The sequence below is a fragment of the Electrona antarctica genome, assembly GCF_951216825.1.
Source record: "Electrona antarctica genome assembly, chromosome: 23".
NCBI classification, from domain to species: domain Eukaryota; kingdom Metazoa; phylum Chordata; class Actinopteri; order Myctophiformes; family Myctophidae; genus Electrona; species Electrona antarctica.
Window position 1 is genome coordinate 17591791 of NC_136804.1, and position 17233 is coordinate 17609023.

General features: G+C 41.9%; 1 protein-coding gene across 1 annotated transcript; it reads left to right on the forward strand.

Moving 5' to 3' along the window:
- Window positions 1–9219: 9219 nt before the first annotated feature.
- tigarb (TP53 induced glycolysis regulatory phosphatase b) lies at window positions 9220–16883 on the forward strand. The gene is made up of 7 exons (XM_079494244.1): window positions 9220–9323; window positions 9764–9801; window positions 11067–11188; window positions 11291–11368; window positions 11565–11675; window positions 13790–13915; window positions 14530–16883. The coding sequence occupies exons 1-7, from the start codon at window positions 9292–9294 to the stop codon at window positions 14848–14850; spliced, it is 828 nt and encodes a 275-aa protein (XP_079350370.1). The 5' UTR covers window positions 9220–9291; the 3' UTR covers window positions 14851–16883.
- Window positions 16884–17233: the final 350 nt, after the last annotated feature.

Consider the following 17233-nt stretch of genomic DNA (forward strand, 5'->3'; position numbering starts at 1 on the left):
AGAAACCCCATAATGGTGGAAATTGTAGTAAGTGTAAGTGGCCAGTGGCCTACAGTATAGGAGAGTGAGAATCCAAGGAATCCAGCGAAAAGATTATTTGAATTGCACAAACCATGTTTCAAGAGTTATTGACCACAATGAGGTCGATTTGAGGTGGAGGTTCTTCCTTGTATAGTGCTCTTCATGGGTCCATAAAACTCTGCAATTGACCGTTCTTTTTATGGACCCTAATTAGACCCGTGACATTTCTTCAGAGAACCGATTAATTCTGAGATTTTACCCAGACACCCCTTCAAAAAATTGCATAATGAAACAAATTATTGATTTAATCACTGTGAAATTGGATGCACCTGCAAAATATGTGGCCAAGCATGTATTACGAGAAGAGCAGGGGCCCATGAAGCACAGCTAGCCCTATGTGACGCCAAAGCTGACTTTGGACTTGGCATTAAATAGCTGTGTGAAACGGACTGGGTTCTATAGAGTATAGGTATGAACTGAGCCATAAGAGTGCAGAGCTACAGATACCAAGGTGGGTTGATGGGCGGTGCAGCAGAATGGTATGATCCATTCCACAGTATCAAATGCTGTGCTAAAGTCAAGGCGGTGGAGACGGACAGGAGGTTTTCCTGTATTCTGGTGCATGGCTTTTGATACTTTTATTAGGCTTCATTTTTTAACATTAAAAGAGAGGTGTCTATATGATGACAAAGTCCTGCCCCCAGGTTCTATATGATGGCAAAATGCCCTCCCCCATGCTCTATATGATGACATAGCTCCGCCCCAAATGCTCGCACTGTAGCCTATATATTCTTGCCATTTGTGTCACATATGAAAAGGAACCCAAGAAGCTCTTGAAGAACTGAATACAGAAGAACATACATTTTGATTCCAGGTAAGAATATTAGTTTTTTTTGTTTTTTGGGACTTGTTAGGAGTCAAGTATTATATAAAGCATATAGAGTAGTTAACTTGACATTGTCATATTGCATTTGTAATTCTACCTACGTGCAAACTACAAATATTTGTTTATTCTCCAAATGGATAAAACTGGTATCCCAACCGCGGATACTCTGGCCTGACTTTGTTATTCCAGTTACCATGAAGAAGGCCGGTTCTGCAATGAAGGGTGTGGATGTGGATCAGGTTGTGGCAATTGGTTCCTCAATTGCTGGCCTCATTCCAACTCATCGCCAGTGCAGCATTACGATCAGCAACTACACCAACTATACACTCACCGAACCCAAGTATTTGCTTATTTTTACTAATGTGTTTTCTATTCCTTTTTTGCATTATTATTATTATCATCATCATCATCATCATCATCATCTGCTCTAACCAGTGGTGTCATTTAGGGTCTCCCAGGATGACAATTTCTTCCCCTATTGTTCATATTTAACCTCAAATTCAGTTGTTTTATGTATAATCCCCAACTCTGAACATTTTGTTGAGGATTAATCTGATTGCCATTTACACTTACAGTACACATTCAACATGACATTTCTCTTTTGGGCATGTCATTATGCAAACATTTTCAAACATTTATTCTTTCCCAACCCCAACACATTGTGAAAGATTGGGGTCTAATTGGTAAATAATTTTTGACAATCCCAATTTTTTCCCCCTGAAATTACGCCTCTGGCTCTAACTTTGTTCTTTCTTTCCACTTTTAAGCATGTATGTTTCGAGTGGCAGTTGTACCAGATCTTTACCGCACCGGATCCCCGCGTCCAGCGAGTACATGGTTGAGTTCCAGAAGACGCCACACACTGCGAGGGGTGCTGTCGGTTGCTTCACCTACGAGCTCCAAAATCCCCGCAACAATTCAGCCACCAAGCAGATGGCTTACTTGTTCTCTGTGCCCTATGACTACAACCTGTACTCCAACTGGCATGCAGGGGGGTTCTATAGCCGCAGCAAAAGTTGTGATTACGATCTTTGGTACGAGATGTACAACAATTATGAGAGTGGATTTAAAAGACGCAAAGGAGGCCAGTCCTTCTCTTACTCAGACGGTGAATTTAAAATCGAGGCCACAATGACAGACACTTACACGCCTGTCATGACTGTGGAAATTTATAACGCCTGATTTCAGGGTTGTTATAGTTAAAGAAAGTGCACGTGATATTTTTGGGTTAAAACTAAAAGGTTTTTGTTATATTACGTTTTTCTGTCGGCCTTCCTTTTTGATGCCTGTAATGTTTTTGCAGCCATGAATCGAAAGACTTTGGGCTTTTATTGTGATGGGTTAGGTTTGTACTACTAATGTAACCATTCTTATCACCAGTATATTGTAATGTTTTTGATCCTCATTGTTGGAGGCTTTGTACACAAACTAAAAATGTACTGTTTAGTATTCTTAAAGATATAATAATGTAAAATAATCACAGGTGCATCTTAAAATAATAAAAGCATGTAATCAGTCACTGTTTGTGTGGATTTGTGTATCAAATCATTATTATTTTTGCACGGTTTCAGTTTACAGTATAGGACATTCAAATGGGATGTTACTGTCCAGGGTACCACTGGAATAAATATGGAGTGGAAATGTTTACCAAGCATGCACACAACTAAGAGAAAGGCATTGGTAACTTTTCTTAGTATTGGCTTTCATGGAAATCGGACGATTGATGATGATGATGGGGTATTTTGTTCAAAAATCGGCCTGCTGGTGGCGCTATAACAGGCCATTTTGAAAAGTGGAATTTCTTCCTCAGCCTAGTGGGAATGCACGGCAATCGCACGCTGCATTCATGATTTGAGCCATTTTGTTCAAAACTAGTCAAATCTTAACCAATCAGGAATTAGCCAATCGGGAATTTTGAAAAAAATAATTGTATCACTGTCTGGTGATGGTAGTGGTAGATCTCACCAGGCTTCATGTGAAACAAGTCATTAACACATATTGTGTCAGACAGGGTCATCCACCCCTGAACTACATGTAGAACATCAGTTTTGAATAACATGCATTGGAAACAAAAGTAATCCAATGTCACAAAAATGAATTGTCCTAAAATCTAAATGATTCAACTATCAATAATGACAAAAACAAGCAAATGATATATATATATATACACACACACACACACACACACACACACACACACACACACACACACACACACACAGATAGCTGTGCGTGGCCGGCATGTAGCTGGCATTGTTTGCCTGTTCGTGGGGGTGCGTGCGTCTCGTGCTTGAGGTACCGTATATGCGCCTACGTGTGTTTAAATGTTTATCACCGTTTAGTGTCTTTAAAACATACTATTGTCCTGACTCTGCAGTAGAGTTCTCATCGGGCCCGAAAATGAAGGCCTTAACTGGGCCCGTACCTAACTGATCAGGCCCGAGGCCCGGCCCAGCCCGACTAATTAGCATAGATTTTAGGCCTGGTCGGGTTTGTGCAGAATTTCAGAACTCTACACAGTAAAAGTGAAACGCCAGTCAGCACCATCTTCATAATATGAACTCTACTCTGCAGGTGCGCGCTGCTACCCCCCCCCCCCCCCCCCCCCCCCTTACCTGTTTGCCCTTGTTTGCTTCGCAAGAGGAGGCATTCAGACAGTCCACGTCTGCTTATTTTGTGCAAACCAGCTCATCCCTGAATTGATGCCCATATAGGGTTTGAATAAGGTATATTGGGCTCTGCCTCTGGTTATGCCACTAGTGCCTGCAGTAGCTAAGGGTGGGCTATAGTTAGTCCCGACAGGTGGTGGTTCACATGGTACTGTAGGCTGTCTTGGGGTTTTAACTAGCTATTGTGCATGATACTTTTTAGTGTGAAACCAGTGATGTGTGTGTATAACTATTTTCATGACACAAAGCAATGAGCAGACAATTGGAATTGGAACACTGTAAAATTAGAGCTGATGAATGGGTACTCTCTCCTGATTGGCTGAAATTGGACCCACCTGGAAGTTTTATTTTCTACTAATAGATGTTCTATTAATGAGCTGTAGGGACAGAGTGACCCCTCTGATACTGAACAAACAAGCTATAGCAATGATTACTACCACAATATAGAGCTTTAACCATATAACAAAAAAAACCTTTTTAACTTGCACTCCCTTTAACCATTTAACCCTGAACTCAGGCGTTATACATTTTCACAGTCATGATCATGACAGGCGTGTAAGTGTCTGTCATTGTGGCCTCGATTTTAAATTCACCGTCTGAGTAAGAGAAGGACTCACCTCCTGCTCGTCTTTTAAATCCACTCTCAGAATTGTAGTAGGCCTACATCTCGTACCAAAGATCGTAATCACAACTTTTGCTGCGGCTATAGAACCCCCCTGCATGCCAGTTTTTGAAGATGTTGTAGTCATAGGGCACAGAGAACAAGTAAGCCATCTGCTTGGTGGCTGAATTGTTGCGGGGATTTTGGAGCTCGTAGGTGAAGCAACCTAGCCTGGCTAATAAGCCAGACTCAAATCACACTGTCGTGTGGTATTGGGAATTCTTTTTTTTTTGCCAACGGCTGATTCGGTCTGGCTTATTAGCCAGGCTAGAAGCAACCGACAGCACCCCTCGCAGTGTGTGTCGTCTTCTTGAACTCAACCATGTATACGCTGGATGCGGGGATCCGGTGCTGTAAAGATCTGGTACAACTGCCACTCGAAACATACATGCTTAATAGTGGAAAGAAAGAACAAAGTTAGAGCCAGAGGCTTAATTTCAGGGGTAAAAATAATTTACCAATTAGACCCCAAACTTTCACAATTTGTTGGGGTTGGGAAAGAATAAATGTTTGAAAATGTTTGCCTATGCCCAAAAGAGGAATGTCATGTTGAATGTGTACTGTAAGTGTAAATGGTAACTAAATGGTAACTAAATGGTAACTAAAAACCAGGTTTTCAAACATAAACATTACTAGTTATGGTAACAACTGATGAGGTAATTAAGAAACTGAGTGCCCTCCAACCCCACAAGGCCACTGGCCATGACAATATTCCCTCCAAATTCAGCCATCTCTATAGCTCCAATCATCACCCACATAGTAAACCTCTCCATCAAACAGGGACAGGTCCCCCAAGATTTCAAACTGGCCAAAGTAACCCCCTTGCACAAGAAAGGGAGTAAATTAGACCCCGGCAACTACCGCCCTATTTCTATTCTAAGCTCCATCTCGAAAGTGATGGAAAAAATAGTCTATGAACAGGTTGAAAAGTATCTTGCCACTAATAAATTAATGTACGAGTTCCAATCTGGCTTCAGAACGTCCCACTCCACTGACACATGCCTTCTCTATTTGAGCGACCACATCAAACATGAGGTGGATGCTGGCAAATACTGCGGCATGGTCATGCTGGACCTCCAAAAGGCTTTTGACACTGTGAACCACTCCATACTGGTTAACAAGCTAAAAGCAATTGGTTTCGATAGCACATCAGTGAGCTGGATGCAATCCTACCTGGAGGGGAGAGAACAGATGGTGAAGGTGAATGGAACACTGTCCCCCCCCCCTCCCAGTGAGCTGTGGCGTTCCACAAGGAAGCATACTAGGGCCTTTACTGTTCCTAATATATGTTAACGACATGACTTCAGCTTGTGACTGCAACTTGTTCCTGTTCGCAGATGACTCGGCACTGCTAGTCTCGGACAGGAACAAACTGCAGGTTGAAAAGGCCCTCAGCTCTGAACTCGGTAGAATCTGCACCTGGCTCGCTGATAACAAACTATCTTTACACCTGGGAAAAACTGAATCCATTCTCTTTGGCTCTAATAGTAATCTCAGCAAGGCAAATGGCTTCTTGGTTAGAGTGGGTGACAATGTTATCACACGTAAAGATGAAATTATCTACCTAGGTTCCATCCTGGAGGCTAATCTTTCCGGTGATAAAATGGCCACCAAAGTAATCAAAAAGGTCAACCAAAGAACAAGATTCCTCTACAGGATCTCCTCACTGGTCAACAAAAACACCTTGAAGACCTTAACAGGAGCCCTTGTACAAGGTTTCTTTGGCTATGCATGCACCTCCTGGTACCACAGCACCTCAAAGGCCCTTAAAACTAGGCTCCAGACTTCCCAAAACAAACTGGTCAGGCTCCTACTTGACCTCGCCCCCCGAACCCACCTCACCCCTGCCCACTTCGACAGGCTGGAATGGCTTAGGATCGACGACAGAGTACAGCATCTTGCAATGGGTCTGGTCCTCAAGATTCGATACACCACCAAGATACCCATGTACCTGTCTAGATACTTCCTTAATGTTAACGAAGTCCACACCCACAACACCAGAGGGAGTGCAACGAACCATGTACAACCCAGATTCGGCACAAACAAGGGATTAAATTCTTTTCGCTCCTATGCCACCAAAATGTGGAACGCCCTACCAACAGTCATTAAGACATGCAAATCCCTTGACTCCTTCAAAACCGCTCTCAAAGGGCACCTACGGATGGCTGCAATTCGAAACTGGCCCCTGTAAAATCGGAATCCCTCAAACACGGACGCAAGGACAACACAAGAGACGGTCGCGGCCACACAGCCAACTCAAGGTATGGCCACTGAGCCGACTTGGGGACCCAACGCAAGGACAACACAAGAGACGGTCACGGCCACACAGCCAACTCAAGGTACGTCCACGGAGCCGACTTGGGGACCCAACGCAAGGACAACACAAGAGACGGTCACGGCCACACATCCAACTCAAGGTACGGCCACGGAGCCGACTTGGGGACCCAACGCAGCTCCTCCAAGGAAAACAAACAAATGAACGGAGCTGAACGTGAATCCCCCCCACCGCCCACCCCTTTTTTTCCCTCACTGTATATGTTTCTTTTCCCTTTTTACCTCCATTAGGATGAATTCCTGTTCTGTTCTTTGTCTATATAGAAGTGTCTATTTGTACGTCTATAAATGTTTTTGATGAATTGAACATGGTGGACCCTATTGGAAACAAGTGTAATGCTTAATTGGGTCGTCCACTCACAGTTAACAGCCTTTGTATTGAGTTTGTGCTTGAAATGTACTGTAATTCTGTAAACTGTTAATACATATTTCAATCAATCAATCAATGGATCAGATTAATCCTCAACAAAATGTTCAGAGTTGGGGATTATACAGTACATAAAACAACTGAATTTGAGGTTAAATATGAACACTAGGTGAAGAAATTGTCATCCCGGGAGACTCTAAATGACACCACTGGTTAGAGCAAATGATGATGATAATGATAATAATAATAATAATAATAATAATAATAATAATAATAATAATAATAATAATAATAATAATAATAATAATAATAATAATAATAATAATAATAATAATAAAAGGGGCAATACATTGTGTGGGAGGTGTGGGAAAGAAGACTGTAATGAAGAAGACTGCAAGGAAGAGAAAGCCAAGTGTGTCCATTGGGTAACAAGACAACTCACCCCTAAACTCACTTTTGGTGAGTTGTCCAGACAACTCACCCCTAAACGTGAAGACATCTCACCCCTGCTTTTTTAGGGGTGAGATGTCTTCACTTTCCGGGGTGAGATGTCTTCACTTTTGGCCACTTTCGGGGTGAGATGTCTTCACGTTTAGGGGTGAGTTGTCAGGACAACTCACCAAAAGTCTGACTGAATATGTAGCCTTTGAGCTATACTTTACTGAATATTTCACAAGAATATAACACAAGAGTCAAATGTACGGTCAAATGTAATGTAGTTTATTTAAATATAGAAACATTGTAAACAAAGTTCAAACAGCAGTTTGTACAAAAAATATAGAAAAAAGGTAAACATCAAAAGTTTAGAAAAACATCAGTTTGTACAAAAAAATATAGAAAAAAGTTAAGTATAGAAAAAATGTAAACTAAAAAATATAGTAAAAAGTTGTCATATCTACAAAAACACTGTTTCAGTGATAGAAGAAAAAAGTTGTGCTGTGCAGTGTGCTGTCCCATTTTGGTCAAAAGTTGTGCTAAAGTTGTGCTGTGTGCAGTGCAGTGTGCAGTGTGCTGTCCCATTTTGGTCAAAAGTTGTGCTGTCTGCAGTTCGCTCATCTCCACACTGGGGCATTCACTTCAGAAGCAATTGTTAGCATGTCCATGATGGTCAGATCGTTCCTTTCCAAGTCCTTCCACAACTGGGCCAGATTGCCCTGTGTAGCCTTGGTCTGCTTTCGCTGGTAGCGGCGTAGCTTGTTCTCTGAAACCATACGCAGCTGGAAGTCGATCAAGGTAGCTTCCTTGTGCAGCAAATCAATGAGCAAATAAATCGGCAAGTTTGCTCGCTGTGCTTTCCGATTTAGGCGGTTATGCCACCCCTCGACATCATTGTTCGTCCTGATGGCACGCTTGTACATACACCAGTGCTCTGGCTTCCACTGGCCACTTATCCAGGTGGACCGCATGTAGTCAACAAAGGGTTTCAGCTCGTCTGAGGCGTTTGCTGCGTGCAGGTTGAATGCTCCTTCAATCTCATGGACGGGAAGATATTGAAGGGCAAACAGCATCTTGAGGTATTGTCTGACCTCTGGTGTGGTTCTGTAGGCCACTGCCAAGCCAAGGTCTTGAACGTGTCTCCACAGAGCCTGGGTGAAGTGGAAACTACAGCCATGCATCCGCGCATCAGGAAAAACCTTTTTCGCAGCACCCCAAATCGCTGACTCAAAATCTGTCACCATGTCGAAATTGAATTATGCCTACTGTAATGGGTGCCACGGAAAGTACAGACTACTCACCCCGCAATGTCAGAAAGTGAAGACAGCTCACCCCGGAAAGTAAAGACATCTCACCGGGGTGAGATGTCTTCACTTTCCGGGGTGAGCTGTCTTCACTTTCCGGGGTGAGCTGTCCGGGGTGAGCTGTCCGGAAAACTCACCCCGACATGTCAAAAAGTGAAGACAACTCACCGGGGTGAGATGTCTCGTATTCGTTCATTGTGGATGTTCATTGAGCATCATGCAGGTTCAGCCCTAGCCCAAACATTTAGACTCTCCTACGAGAGTCTAAATGTTTGGGCTAGTTCAGCCCAGTAGAAGGTCAAGGAGACCCGTTCACACGTTGAATGGGGATACAATAGTCTGGTTGCCCTGTTAGGGTAAAGCCTGGTGAGGCCAGAGCCATGTCTATATCTAAGTAAATAAAAACGTCTGGGTTTCCGAGGCTAATATCTAAGAGGCTCTGGGTGAGGCGAGGTTACTGTTATGGCAACCACACCAATAATAAATGTGTCTGCAATGTGATTGGTCGGTGACGCGACGTTGTCAAGACGTCATGATGTCGTCGCTAATGACCCAAACAGGAAGTACTGTACAGCACACAGTTACCCGTCACCGAGCCGGGGCGAACCTGGGACATGTTTACCTTCAGCCTGACATTCATCCGACAGTAAGACAGTACACTTCATAGTTTAAACCATGATTATTATTCACTACATTATAGATGCACGTGACAGCATTTGTGTGACAAGCAAACTTCATAGTTTAAACCATGTTTATTATCACGACATGTACGTGCCAGCATTTGTGTGACAAGCAACGTCTTAACGTCATATTTTAAACCATGATTCATTATTATCACGAGTCACGACATTGTACGTGACAGCAACTAACACGAAACTAAGTCCCAATTTAGTAGCTCATTTAGTATTCTACGAAATTAAGCAACTATAGTTGGGGGTTTTGGGATCAGCCAGATAACATTGTACATTATTTGCCAATGAAAATGTTGATAATCCCTTGCCATGTAGCCTACGTGCAGTGTCAAACGTCTGTCTGTATAAATGAACATGAAACTGATGACACTGACATTGTGTTGTGTTCACACAGTGGAGAGACACAATACAACAGAGACAAACTGTTGCAAGGTATGTTGAAACTTTTTAAAGTCAGATTAAAAAACAATCTGTCCCCAGCTAAACTAGTTAATAATAGCATCAAAATCAGTTTAATCACTTTAACATTGACTATTTGAAATAGCTGATCTACAAGCTCACAACGAACCACGTGCGATGCCACCACTTCTAGATTCTCCTAAAAAAAAAAAACATCAGATGGGTTAGCCCTCGAATGGCTGTGATATTACATACATTTCATGTGTTCCATAATACACAGCCACAGAGCATGCCCTCCCCTGTGAGCAGAGTTAGCAGCGGTTGATGGGCGGCATAAATGTGGTCTGCACTCGATGTGTACTCACCCAGCAAATAAGTCCTAAGACTTGGAGTCACATATTGTCCTCTAGTTTCATATCCATGTGAAAGTTCTGGCAGAAAACGCGTGTTTAGTAAAATTTCTCCGCTTTTCCAAGAGCTACACACAGAAGATATTGACCGAAATATTCATCACATATTTTACTAAACACACGTTTTCTGGCAGAACTTTCACATGCATATGAAACTAGAGGGCAATATCTGACTCCAAATCTTAGTAATCTGAGTACACAAGGGCGCGGAACATCTTTGCCGCGCATCCACCGCTGCTAACTGCAAGCAGGAGGGCACCGATCTATGGCTGTGTATTATGGACTGTGTCTGTCTGTGGCCGAATAATACATAGGCTATTCAATTTGATGGATCCTGGACATGAAAATGTTTGAAAACTGCTGATGTGTAGAGTAGACATTGTAAAGAGTAAAGACCATTCTTTCTTTCAATGACTGCATCAGGCTTTAATGTTCTCATGGTGTTTTTTCTTGTCTTGTATCGTCAAGGCAAGTTGCAGAGGTAACCGGAATGCTCACGCCAAAACATACTCGCCCTCATTATTTTCGCGAACCACTCACCCCCAGCGGTTCTTGTGTATTTGTTTTATTGAAGTTAACCCATTTTGGACTGAGGCCGATTCTAAAAATGCTTCTAAATCCTGACCTAAGTTCTCTGAAAAACTTCAAAAATGTATATAGCAGCATCAAAAAAATGGACATTTTTGAATACTGTACATACTGTACAGAACCCCAAGAGGGGTTCTCGTCCAGAAGGGTTAGAACACCAAAAGGGGTTCCCGCCCACTAACGGTATGTTTAGCAATGAGGTTAGGGTTAGGTGGTCTGTCTTGTCTTGTATGGTCAGGTCAAGGTTTAGACACGATGCTGTCAGGCACTGTTTCATGGTGGTTTGTCTTGTATGTTCAGGCCAAGGTGTCGATACAGTGCTGTCAGAGACTGGACTCCAACAGGCAGAGGCAGTGGGACAGTACCTCAGAGACCTCCGCTTCAACAACGTGTTCGTCAGTAACCTTCAGCGGGCCCGCCAGGTGAGATGTGCCAGTGGTGTATAGTTTGTCCATAAAAATGTCTGCTTAGAACATTGGAGTTTATAGTGTCAACCATTGCCACATGTTTCCCTTCTGTTGCAGACTGCTGAGGGGATTCTGAGGAACAATGCTCACTGTTCTGACACAGAGATGGTTCTGGACCCTTTACTCAGAGAGAGGGTAAGTAAGTCAAGTAATGTAGTATTTTGTGTAGTTAATAATGATGTAAATGAGGTCTGTATGGGAACTCTGTTCACTTGCTTTCTGCTTGCTGACCATCGGCGGTGTCAGCTCCATGCTTCTATTCTCAACCAATCACGTACTCACTTCATAATAGAAGACCCTATTCAATTGTGTATGTGTCTCCATCATACAGGGTTTTGGCATTGCTGAAGGGCACCCCAAAGCAGACTTGAAGAACATGGCTAACGCTGCTGGCCAGTCGTGTCGAGACTATACTCCCCCGGGAGGAGAGACCTTAGACCAGGTGAGACTACACTCCCCCGGGAGACCAGACCAGTGTAGTACCAGAATTTAGTTGACCATGCCACACTGTCATGTTCAAAATAATTATCTAGGAGTGCATTGTATGTACAACAGCACCCCACAGTGGCCTTTTAGGGACATGGTAGTTTGTTCTTGTACTATTTATTTTGGAAACCACTTTGTAACTGCAGCTTTGACCGATGCCAGATTTTTGCGTCCAGTACCCATCCTGATTTTGGAAAGTCTTAGACCACCATAATTAGTTAGTCAAAAACATTTCTTATACATTTTGTGAACTTAGATTTGATTAAAGTTTCCATTTGAGAAAAATAACTTGAAAAACTATTGTTTTTGTATTCAGGAGAGCGTAAAAATTCAGGGTTAGGGTTCCAGGCACTAAGCAGTAAGCAGTAAAGGTCATTACACACTGGCGAATTAGCGACGCGAATTAAAAATTCGACACCGGAGCGAACACCGGAGCGAACAAATAAAGAGCGAAAACGGTCGCATTTTCGCACATTCGCACATTCGCCACTGATGTGGAAGCTTGCATTGACTTCAATTGGTTTTAAAAAAAGGCGAATTATTCGCACGAATAAATCGCGTCGCTAATTCGCCAGTGTGTAATGACCTTAAGCCTTGCTGAGCCATGAGGCCCATAGGGCAGGAGCCTATCTCCTGTTTCTGTAGCATGTAGCGTGAGGCAGCTTGAGGTACAAGTACACCCCCTGCGCAGGGACCAACCCTTGATGCTGAGTGCCAAGCAGGGAGGCACTGGGTCCCATTTTCACTGAGTCTTTTTCAGAGTCTAGAGGCGGCCACTCTAACCACAAGGCCAATGAACTGGTTGTTATAAGTAAAAGGCCTTTATTATATTTGGGCTACAAGAGACATTAAAATACACCAAAATGTCTCTGCTTATTTTAGTAATTTTATTTAACCACGTAAACCCGATAAAAAAATAGCCAATCTACAAGTTCACAAGAAAATGTTTCAATCTTGTCGCCTGTACAGTAATATCCTGCCCAATTATCGGTTGCATTATTGCTAATACCAATGTCATCAAAAAAGTCGAATAATAACAACCGGTATATTGGTCTGGCTCAGGGCTCATCATGGACAAATGTGTCTGTGGACATTTAGTTTTTTTTGCATAACATTATAATGTTCTTATTTTGATCATAAGACTTACTGTCTTACTGTACTTACTACTGTAAGTACTTACTGTACTTACTGTACTTACTGTCAGTCTCCAGGTTTTCCTCAGAATATGTAATTGATGATACTGATACTATGACAATACTTATGGCACATTAGGAGTCCACTAGGTCAGGACACTGTTTCCCAAACAGTGGGTCGTGGACACATTTTTATGGGTCCCTTCGTTTTTTGTTTCCTACACTTTGTCTTTAATTCATTATTATAATTTTTAAAAAAAACATTCCTTCGTTCATGAATTAATATCAAATTAAATTAGTTTTCCAAGTAATTTCTTGAATATTTATATATTTATATTTATTTTATTTTTTAAGAAAACAAATTAGAAAACAAATGTTTAAAGGACCACTTCACCAATTTTCAACGTCTCTTCATATAATTGGTTTTTCTACTCTGTCTGTGTCTCATAGGAGGGCTGTGGGCAGTTCAGACACCGTCCACCAGTGACAGCATCATTATAGGCGGATTTTCTTTTAAACAAGATTTGTTTTAAAATATATTTAGATTTTTGAGGGGCGCTAGCCCCTCCTATACACAGGTTTAATGTTTGTTTTGTAAACACACATTAATAAAAAAAAAAATATATATATATATATATATATATATATTTTTTTTTTCAAAGACGTCCACAGACGTCTTGGGCTATGCACGTGCGGTAATACCCAGGACGTCCACAGACGTTTTGGGCACAAAATGTGTCAAGGTAATTCAAGGCTATAGCTCTTTGTCTTTCTGGTAATATTATTGTCCACTCATTTGTACAGTAAGTCTGTGGCAAAAATAGAATTTTGACAAAAATATCCACCGCAAGCCAGCATGGGCCCATGGGGATGACCCCTGGTGTGGGCCCATACGTGAAGTTTCTTATGAGTATCATCTCTGTTCACCTGCTCACAGGTGAGGCTGCGATTTAAGAAGTTCCTCAAAGTCTTGTTCCAGCGGTTGGTTGATGAGCACGGCTGGCCGGGCCACAGTGACACCATGCCAGGGGTAGCAGCGGGAGCCGCAGTGGACCACCCCAATGTACGCATGTCACATTTATTTAGCAATTAACCCATTTTGACCTGGGGCCCGTTCGTTAATCTTTAACTATCGGTGGTTCTCAAACTTTTTAATGTAAAGGACCCACAAAATTATGTGTAGGGAACCCCAGAAGCAAATATTTGAGTTTAAAATGTTCACTTAAAGAAAATAATATATATATATATACCGTATATTCAAAGATTTGTGCGTTTTTTCAAGATTAAAAAAGAAAAAATCAGATCTACAACCTCATATCGCGGCATGAAGGGATGCACTATGAGCGTGTACATCTGCTATTTTTGAATAGCCAAAGTGTAAAATAATGGTTATAGTGGTTATACAGATGCTTTCCCTGTTTTAATGGGTTAATTTGTATATATTTAAGTATACTATTTGTCACATCTGCCCTGTGCAGTTTCTATTCACAAAGCCTAAAAGAAATGTAATTTTTCTTTATACCAAAATACACAATCCATTAAAACCGGGAAAACATCCATGTCATTTTACGAGACATTTTGTAGAATCGGCCTCGGGTCTTAATGGATTAAATCATTAATCGCAATGATTTGACAATTAGTCCTGAAATAAAAAAAGAATGTCCACGATCACGACAGCCCTGCGCCGACGCGGTCCCCCCTGCCGGCCTCCCCGATGACGGGCTGGGTGGCGCGCGAGTCCACGCCCTGGTGGTGAGTCACGGCGCGTACATCCGCGTGGCCTTCAGACACCTCGTGGAGGACCTGCACTGCTCTCTGCCGCCGGGGCTGAAGATGCAGCAGGTGTTCTCTCCCTGTCCCAACACCGGCATCAGCCGCTTCGTTGTCACGCTGAGCCGGGGGGGTGACGACGGCGCCGGACCCCTGCTGCTGTCCTCCGTTCGCTGTGTGTTCGCCAACAGGAAGGACCACCTGGCAAAACTCAAAGACCTTCAGTAGTAGCCGGTGCTGGTGGGGTGTGAAAAGAGCACCGAGAAGAGTTTACGACGGTGGATATGTTAAGTTGTTAACTGTGTTTATAATTTTTTTCATCATGTCTCTGTCGGGTGGAAACTTCCAAATGTGTCACTTTTCAGGATTCAAATTCAAACGTGGCAAAAGTTGCAGATCTACGAGCTTGGGGATCTGCTACTTTTGATGCTTTTGTGTGATGCTGTAGTATGTAGTACGATCAAGTAGGGCGTTAAATTACGAAGAAACACAAGTTCAAATATGGAGTGAGGAGGTTTCTGCCCGACAGCAAATGATATTCAAAATATCAGCAATCGGTGTCGAATTAATGATTGTAGACAATGGTAACTGTGTGATATTATTTTTCCATTCCGACACCTTGAACTCAGACACCCTGTGATTGGCTGACGCAGGGGTACAGAATCGCTCGTTTTGTTTCTGTTTATGATAAGACCCCCAGTTTGATATGCATTAGGAGGATTAGGCCACAGACCCCATTCGATACCATTGTTTATTTAAAGGAGTAGTTCACCAAACAAAACGACTTATTGTCTATTATTATGCACCCCATGAAGCCTTGAATTCATGGAGATTTGTTTTGTTTTTGAAAAGATATGCCAGGGGACCCATGATATGCATTAGGCTACAGACCCCCATTTAATGGCATTTCTCTGGGACCTCCAATTTATATTGTAAAATCAAAGTTATTTTTAACTCTGAGTGTACAGATGGAACACGTACACTCTCTGAGTAACGGACCCATAAGGGTAACTATCATTTAGCTGGGGACCCCCTGGAACTCCCTCAAGGACCCCTGGGGGTCACCGGACCGGAACCACTGCTGTAGGAGACTCAATGGAGATGCCGTAAGTCTCCTGCCGGAGACTCCACGACCACCAGTCATGAAATGATTCGCTTAGGAATGTGACAAAAACAAAAAAAAACTCTTTTTCATAGAATATATAAGTAATTTTTTGGGTGAACTACTCCTTTTAGTTTAAATGTTTTCAATTATCCTTTAAATAAATAAAAAAACATCTAGACCCACACAGTAAAAAGATTTCTCTAGTTACCATATGAAATAACAATGCCACCTCTTTCTTCTCGACATTCACCAAGATGTATGTCTTTAATGATAGACGATTACTCGGAACCCTGACCTTAGTTATCACACTCTTTGATCTCGCCACGTTCACGTGATTCATGTTCTGCGTCAACAGCCATAATGCCGATTCAACATGGAAAACATACAGTAGTGTTTGGAACTATTAGTCCACTGGGGGCACTGATTTCACTCCACAAAGCCCAGATCAGTTAAAAAAAACATACACATTGCGTTCAGTGTATCCAGAAGCATGAGGAATACCTTGTTATCAATCTGTGTGATCCCTGTGTTAAGGCCATAATTAGTATGTTACTGGTCACAAACACTTGCACTAGTCCATCTTGGGATTTTCAGGAATATTCGAAAAGCATCATTATATGCTACCTGAAGTTTTTTTTCTTCATATTTTTATTGCTATACGGCACCACAAGTGGGCTGTATATAGTAGAGTGCAATAGATTTTCAAAAGTGCTGTTTTAACATTGTCTGTACACGTGACATTTTCGTGCCAGCATGTTGGCTTGCCCATTTAGCTTACTGCACTGGCGCTACACAACATCACCACAGAGATTACATGAATATGTTTGGTTTACAGTGCATGTCAGAACTATGCTGATATTCAGTTGTGCATTATGGATTATATGATCCTCTACTCAGAGGTCCGGTATAGAAGCTTGTATTTGTCACACTATTCGTGTTTGTGTGGAATTGACCTGCACTTTTATGAAGGTATTTATTTTTACAGCACATAATTTAATAGTATTTTTGACTGTATTGCTGCTTTCGTGTTATACCAAAGTAAAAAAATAAGTCCTACTGAGATCTTGTCAGTGATTGTTGCATTATTTTGTTGATTTGTCTGTGGTGTAATGATCGATTGTGCTGCTGTTTCTTTACAAAGAAATATACTGTAACACAAACAACTGAACTTTTCTGGATTCATTATTGTTTTAAAGTGAGTATTCCATTGACCCAAAAGTTCAAGAACTAAGTTATCACGGTTATCACAATTCAAGTTGAACATTGTACTCGTCATGAGTGAGTAAACAAATATTGTATATTATATACAATATTTAGTATACAGTTTGACTGCTTTAGATTTGGTGCTGACCCTGACAATGAACAGTATACTATATTCACACACACACTGACAAAATAATTAGAGATGGATAACTGTACATTGCCAATATGGTTTTGCTGAAATCTGGCTACAGCTGCTCTTGACATTGAATACCACCAAATTAGCAATACCATTTCTCATTGCTC

Excerpts from the sequence above, each read along its gene's own strand:
- tigarb (XM_079494244.1), top strand. The coding sequence starts at position 9,292 with ATGTTTACCTTCAGCCTGACATTCATCCGACA. Across the intron at positions 11,676-13,789 it reads GAGGAGAGACCTTAGACCAG|GTGAGGCTGCGATTTAAGAA; the intron begins GTGAGACTACAC and ends ACCTGCTCACAG. Across the intron at positions 13,916-14,529 it reads CCGCAGTGGACCACCCCAAT|CCCTGCGCCGACGCGGTCCC; the intron begins GTACGCATGTCA and ends CGATCACGACAG.